This window comes from Frankliniella occidentalis, unplaced genomic scaffold, assembly GCF_000697945.3.
Source record: "Frankliniella occidentalis isolate FOCC.00 unplaced genomic scaffold, Focc_3.1 Scaffold28, whole genome shotgun sequence".
NCBI classification, from domain to species: Eukaryota; Metazoa; Arthropoda; class Insecta; order Thysanoptera; family Thripidae; genus Frankliniella; species Frankliniella occidentalis.
The window spans coordinates 467,056-474,115 of NW_026267158.1; the positions used below are offsets into that span (position 1 = coordinate 467,056).

General features: G+C 57.1%; 3 protein-coding genes across 3 annotated transcripts in view; all 3 read right to left on the reverse strand.

Moving 5' to 3' along the window:
* Positions 1-142: 142 nt before the first annotated feature.
* Positions 143-2,447, reverse strand: LOC113207505 (hydroxylysine kinase). The gene is made up of 7 exons (XM_026424109.2): positions 2,286-2,447; positions 1,726-1,858; positions 1,550-1,630; positions 1,134-1,258; positions 937-1,056; positions 530-841; positions 143-432 (listed from the first exon to the last, which is right to left on the reverse strand). Exons 1-7 carry the CDS (start codon positions 2,403-2,405, stop codon positions 250-252), a joined length of 1,074 nt encoding a protein of 357 aa, XP_026279894.2. The 5' UTR covers positions 2,406-2,447; the 3' UTR covers positions 143-249.
* A 957-nt stretch (positions 2,448-3,404) lies between these two features.
* On the reverse strand, positions 3,405-6,768 carry LOC113207512 (facilitated trehalose transporter Tret1-2 homolog). The gene is made up of 6 exons (XM_026424115.2): positions 5,637-6,768; positions 5,211-5,497; positions 4,411-4,968; positions 4,138-4,320; positions 3,729-4,035; positions 3,405-3,643 (listed from the first exon to the last, which is right to left on the reverse strand). Exons 1-6 carry the CDS (start codon positions 5,785-5,787, stop codon positions 3,474-3,476), a joined length of 1,656 nt encoding a protein of 551 aa, XP_026279900.1. The 5' UTR covers positions 5,788-6,768; the 3' UTR covers positions 3,405-3,473.
* A 70-nt stretch (positions 6,769-6,838) lies between these two features.
* Positions 6,839-7,060, reverse strand: part of LOC127749062 (neurogenic protein mastermind-like) — a gene marked incomplete at its 5' end in the record, with an annotated part of 11,726 nt that continues 11,504 nt past the window's right edge. Inside the window, 1 exon segment of the mRNA XM_052265638.1 lies at positions 6,839-6,862. Coding sequence (XP_052121598.1) covers positions 6,839-6,862 — 24 coding nt within the window.

A 7,060-nucleotide genomic window follows, 5' to 3' on the forward strand; every position in this document is an offset into this window, starting at 1 on the left:
TTTTTATTATTTGTGTGTGTGGGCTCTTTTAAATTTTATGGAGAATTTACACATGTAGCAGTTCTGCATTCTTAGGAACCATTGGTTTTGACAGATTCAGTATTTGTTTGGGAAGATGGATGTGGATATCAAGTAAATATGATTCAGCTCATAAAAAACATAATAAGGTGTACATTTCAAGCACAATATTATTTAATAAGTTACCCTTGAGTTACAAAAAAAGATCTTCATCCAGAAAAATCGTCGTAGTTAAGCTATTTGTACTTTCTGTTTCCATTCTTGCTCATATTTACCTTTTGGTTCCTTCCATAACGCCTGCAAGACTGGCCACCCATTTTTTTGAGTGTCAAGGACATATGTATTTTGGGGTTCAAGAGCATGAGCTCGCAATCCCATTACTAAGCTCTGACACAAACGGGTGCAGATACAAACCTGTTATTAATGCAGAGTTAAACATATAAATGTGTATTATTTAGTCAGAAAGCGAGAAGAAAAAAAGGGAGTGAGATGTGAACGTTATTTTTCTTACCTTGAGCAGGTCAAGGGCCACATGAGTCAGAGGCCTCTCCCGAGAGTAGCCGACCAGGACCCCGGCTATGTCCTGCACGTCCCCGCTGGTGATGGCCATGTAGGCGGCGGTGAGCGCGACGTCAAACAGCCGCGGGGCGCAGTGGCAGTCGCCGAGGTCGAGCACGCCCGTCACGGAGTACGGCGACGGGGCCCCCTCGGCCGCGCGCGCCACCACTATGTTGAACTGGTTGAAGTCCCCGTGGATGAGGCCCGAGTCCCCGCGGAGGAACTCCGCCTGCGCGCCCGTGTCCCGCTGGAAGGCCTCCAACACCTGCGCGCAGTAAACCGGCCCGTCATTGCGAACTCCTCACCCCTCCCCTCCCCTCCCCTCCCACCTCACTCCCGCTCTGTCGAGGGAAGACCCACCTCTTGCACCAGAGCGCGCCTGGACTCGTCCACCACGTAGCTGGCGTACTTCAGGACCCGGGGCGCTTCCCACAGGCTCCACTCGGTCGTGCGGGACTTGACGGCGGGGAAGTCCACCCCCTGAGCAGATTTCGCAGTGAGTAACTCACAGGATTACAAAAGATGATAACGATGCGAACAGTTATTTTCCTACTTACGTCCACCACGTTGTGGATCCTTGCGAGTTCCCGGCCCGCCTGGTCGGCAAAGTCAGGCTGCCAAGGCACTTTGCCTAATGTTTCTCCAGGGATGAACTCGAAAAGACGCACAGCGTGGCCAGGTCCTAGGAAGGGCATAAATAAGACGTGTGAAGGGCGCGGTTCAGTTCAGGGTGGAGAGGGGGGGGGGGTGCTCTCATTGGCGGGTGTGTCCTGCGCAGAACAGACAGCGCATCTCGGTTTAAACCACTGTCTTGTCATAGTAGCTCGCGATCTGACCCCTCAAGTACCTCAGAAGCGTACTCGAAAGGGATTAGAGAGCCCAGAACGGAAAGGCCCGCAACTATCACAGCTCCCTCGACCGGGGATTTTGAGCGAAAGAGGGGTACACATAGCGACAAAAGTGCAAAGCTTACCCCCTTCCCGAAGCTGCTCGATGGAGTATATCTTCCCGTCTTTGTTTCTGACTGGGCGTGGACAGTTCATGCCGTGATCGGCTGAAAAAAAAGAAGTAGTAGTGGAGTGGAAACGAAAAGTGGGGTGCCTTGTAGAGGATGTTCCTCTACAACCCTGTGCTTGCCGCGTTACCCACCCAGGTGCAAGATGAGTAGTGTCTGCTCCTCCAGAAAGGCCAAGTTCCGGCTGTCCAAACTGTTGGTAACCTTCAGGGTGTAGCCGGCCGCGGCGACCTCCGTCAGGGAGGGGTTGTCGGCAACCTCGTGGTTCTGGAAGTCACGTTTCCCGCTCATTGACTCCGCACTCGAGGTGTAAAGACATTGTCAAGTTGACGCGCAAGGTTGAAATCGCACGGCAACTTACCACATGGGTTCCATCCCGTTGCATCATCAATTTAAAAAAAAAGATGGCATTCTTTAGTAAATTACTTTTGGTAGCGACAGAAAGTTCATTTTGATTTGACATGTGCAACATCCCCGACTCTCTTATCGACTGTCATTGCCTTTATCAAAAGTACTGTACTCTTTTGGGGTCGGCGCCCCAGTCTCCAAGTGCGCATCTTACACCCCTCCCCCCGGCCGCTGCGTGGGACGCGTTCGCGGAGGGTAGTGTAGGCAACTCAGTTTGAGCGTGAGCCACTTCCCTCCCTCCACCCCCTCTCCCTCCTCATGATTCCCAATTGTTTTTCCATCTCACCTGAAGCCAAAAGTTCCTGTCGTCGTATCCGTCCAACGCTTTCGCCGTGCCTCCACTTAAACCGTACAGGCGCACTGCCAGTGCCAGCGCGGCCTGAACGTCCAAGCTGGGGCACTCCATGTCGTCCAGGGCGACGTCCTTGGGAGCCTCCGCCGCCGCCGCCGCCGCCGCCATGGCCACCGTGTGCAGCTTGCAAAACTCGTCTGCCACCGACGCCGTTGCCCACCGCACAGGCTCGCGTGATAAGGATATGTGCAGGACGAAAAGATAACGCCCTGTCCGTGCAGAAGAGGGGCCCGAAGGCGGACGCGGAGTCTGTCGGGAGGACGGGCGAACGCGTCCAGCACTCTCGCGGCACTGCAACTGCAGCAGCCGACTCGTGGCCAGTTGATCGCTCCGTCCTCTCCCTCTCCCTCGTCTAGGGCCCAACAGAGACGCCCGGGCGGCACTTAATCTGAATGTTCTTCTTGGAGGGACTAGTCAACGCTCGAGTTGTGAGGGACGTCCGAGCTTGCCGCAGGGCCTTGACCGACTGCCGGGCCGGGCTGGAGGCCGGCGGGAGCGGGAGGCATCTAGGCGCAGGGGAAAGGTGGTGGTGGGGATATGGTGGCGACAGAGATCGGAGCTGAAGGGCGAAGAGCAGGACCTGGTTGCATCGGTGGGGCCAGCGCGGGGGCGGCCGCCGCCTGAAGGCTAGAATAGAATAGGGTTTGCATTCCCGCGCCTCGACGGAAGCGGCCACCGCGTCAAGCAATCAATCTAGAACCATATATGGAGGAGGTGTAAAATGATACGCTTGAGTTTAAATCCCATGAGAACTTCCTTCGAATAATAACTCCGTCATAGACTTTTCTCGGAAAAAATTTAATTCACAAAAAAAAAAGAAAGAACATAACACGTTTTGTATTGTTCCTAGCCGAAAAAGACCGTGAAGAAGTAAAAATTCGAAGAAAGTTCTCATGGGATTTGAACTGTATCTCACCTTTTTACATGCACTCCAACCGTCTACGTTACTAAGAGTTAGTAAATGACGAAAAACCGACAAGGAACAAACACCTTCAACTTCCATCCCTGACCGCGTCGTCATGGAGCAGGGAGACTACTCTACTTCTACACGCAGAAGAAGACGGGACGTAAACAAAACGAGCGGTGCTTTTATTATTGATTCGACATCCGCCCCGCCGAGGCCTACACGGAGGCCTCGCTCATCTCCTCGCGGTCGCGGGCCTCGGTGGCCGGCTGGTAGTAGATGTCCCCCGGCGCGGGGTTGAAGGTGCGCGCGCTCCCGGCAAAGGGCCCCGTCCTGGGCGCGGGCTTCCGGCCCTCCAGCTCGTGCTGAATCACCGCCAGCGGCTTGCCTGGGGACATGTCATGTTAAGTCAGAATTGTGGTGGGTGGGTAGAGGGACGGGGGAGGAGGGGATCCTCTGGCACCGCCACCGACCTTTCGTCTCCACGACGACGAACCACGCGAACAGCGCCCCGGCGCACGAGAAGCCCGAGAAGAGCCACATGGAGCCGTGCACCCCTATGCCGGCGCACACATCGGGGTAGAACTTCATGACGATGAAGGCGAGGATGGAGCAGAGCGAGATGCTCATGGAGGTGGCGAGGCTCCGGACGCTCGAGCTGAAGAGCTCCGAGACGAGGATGAAGGGCACGGGGCCGGCGCCCACCGCGTAGGTCACGCTGTACAGCGACAGGCAGACCACGGGCAGCCAGCCGATGGACGTGATGTCCTGGCCCAGTGCCTGTAACAAAAACCGAGTTCGTAGTCAATGCATCCTCCATCTTCCACCTCGCGCCCAGGCCCAGAAAATGTGCAGAAATGTTACAGACGGAAGCTCCCGTACCTTCTTCATGTAGAAGCAGCCACCCAGGATGGCGAGGCACACGCACATGGACACGTAGGACACGACCAGCAGGACCCTGCGGCCCGCGCGGTCCACCGCCACCGAGGCGATGCAGACGCCCACCAGTTGCAGGAAGCCCACGATGATGGTGGCGACGACGGGTTCGAGCGAGCTGCCCGACTCCTGCGGCGCGGACAGAGACGGGCCTGTTTAGGCGGCGGGTTGCTGGACAGATTGTTCACTATGACGGGTGTATTTTCGTTCGTATCTCACCGCGAAGATTTCGACCGTGTAAGAGAGGATGGCGTTGATGCCGTTGAACTGCTGCGCGGTGAAGAGGGTCATGACGATGAAAAGCGCGCGCCGCGACGCCTTGGTGGCCACGAGCTGCCGCAGATTGTCCATGGCGCTCGGCGTGGAGGAGGCGCCCCCGGAGCCCTCGTCGTGGCCGTCCTTCATGTTGGCCACCAGCTTGGCCAGCTCGTCGTCCACCAGGTCGGCGCGGCCGCCGCGCAGCCAGGTGAGCGAGCGCACGGCCAGCGGCACCTCGCCGCGGCTCAGCAGGTACACGGGCGTGTCCGGCAGCCACAGGAAGGCGACGAAGAAGGCGCACGGCAGCGTGAGGCACACGATGGCCAGCACGCGGAAGCTGCTGAAGGCGCCCACGACGAACGTGAAGAGGATGCCGGCCGTGAGCATGATGGAGAAGAGCGAGCCGAGCAGGCCGCGCAGCGAGTCCTCGGACGTCTCGCCGACGTAGAGAGGGCACACGACCAGCGAGGAGCCCCCCGCGAGGCCCGCCAGCACGCGCCCGACGTACAGCCACGCAATCTGACAACCGTGGACAAATCGTGAGAAATGCAAATTATGGAATAGCACGTTGAGTGCGGCTCATTTTTGGTGCCTATGACTTCACGTAGTGGACCACGTAGTGGCCACGTCCACGTCACAGTGAACGTGATAACCTGTTTAAATTTCTCCTAAATTGTTCGGCTTTAAAAACAATAATCTTACATTTTACAACCATTCATGAAACCTTTGTTATTCGTTTTCAAAAATTTAGCATGACTTACGTGGTCTGCAAACAAGATGCAGAGCCACGACACGACGTAGGGGACGGCCCCGACCAGCCCCGCCTTCTTGCGGCCCAGGCGGTCGGCGAGCCAGCCGAAGACGAACGTGCCCACGACGCAGGCGGCGCACAGCACCGCCGACAGCCAGGACATGTCGTTGTTGGAGATGATGTACGCCTCGCCGTCCATCAGGAGCGGGTTGACGTCCGTCTCGTTGGACTGCAGCTGCGGCTGCGCGATGGCGGGCCAGCCCAGTGTCGTGCCGAACACGAAGCCCAGCATGTTCACTGTGGGCAGGTGGGCATGTATGTACTCAGCGCGCTCAGAGCGGCCGTGAACGCAGCAGACTGCTGGGCCGTGCACAGGGGCACACTGCATCGTGCAGATCGTGCGCCTTGCACACTACGTTACCCGCACTTCACTGACCGGTGATGGCGGCGAGGTACTGCTTGAACGTCCGCGCGCAGTTGGTGAGCTTCTCGGCGGCCTCCTCGAGCTGCGGGTCCGTCGAGTACCTGCGGAGCAGCACCACCGCGGTGGCCTCCGGAAGGGAGGGCGGCGAGAGCGACGACGCCATCCCGGACTCGTGGAGACAGCGCGTTCACTGGGGTACTCCCGGCACCATCACGCCCGCGACGCACGACGTCCGTGACGAGGTTGGCGAACTATCGGTCCCGGTCGACAGGCGACGGCGCCCCTCATCGCGGTTCTCGGTGACCTCATACCCGCAGAGCCACCCAACCCCAACACGCACTTTGTCGCATGTTTCGCACTGTTCTGTACTTTTGTTTTCAATAATAAAAGAAATCTCGCCCTTTTCAAACTAGACCGATTTTGAGAGGTAGTTCGCCTGTCGGGTGTTTCGGCACCGGAGGCACGCGCCGGGGAGGTGAGCAGCGGCAGCTCGCGGCTGGTCCAAACTGAGGGAGGACAAGCGCTAGCTCTCCCGCTCCGCGGGGTGGGGCTCGCCATGGGTGCGACGAGGACGGCACGCACGCACCTGTAAGGCGTCACCGAGCCCCCTCCGAGCACCTCGTTAGCAGCCCCGGGCTACCTCTGATGCGACCTGAGTGATGTCCCACTCCCGCTGCGGGCGGGGCGGGCGGAGACGGAGGGAAGGGCGTGCGCCGCAAATTGTCGTCAAGGAGATAAACCGCGCGGATTAAGCGCCACCTGCTCGCCGTGCCACGAGCACCAGCTGACTGCCCCCTACAGCTGGACACCGCATATTTGTACCACAGCAGGCCCTAGTAGCACAGAACTGTCGTACGATTGTCGGACAAAAGTAGAAAAAAGATACGGACTATCGGTGCGATATACGAAATTAGAAAAATGTTTCTATTGCTATACTATCTTTTTTCCTCGGAACGAAAATCTTTATCGGCTAGCTATCAGAATGGAAGCGAAAATAACCACTGTTGTGGATTTGACCAGGAATCGATATAAATACAACAAAATGTTAGATGGTTTAAATTTGATAGACCAGCGACAATCGTCTGACTCTGGAAAATCCATCACTTTTGGATTTTCGTTATCGTCACAATAATTGGCCGATTGAAAAAAAATTACACTATGCGCGACAGTTGTGTGTTACTGGGGGGGGGGGTGTAAATAACACGAAGTCCCTGTTAGTACAGACGTTGGTCCTGAACCTCCCACACGGAGAGCACTCTAGGACACGTAGGATGTGCACGATGCGAGGGCGCACGCACCAAACGTCTAGTGTGGCTCCCCTAGGACGGGCATTCGCCTCCCATTCCCCTGGCTTAGGCCCGACCCGACCTCCAAAGTCATAAGACCTGGGGCTCGCGGGGTGGCGCTAACGACGAGGCGCCATCCCGACCAGGCAG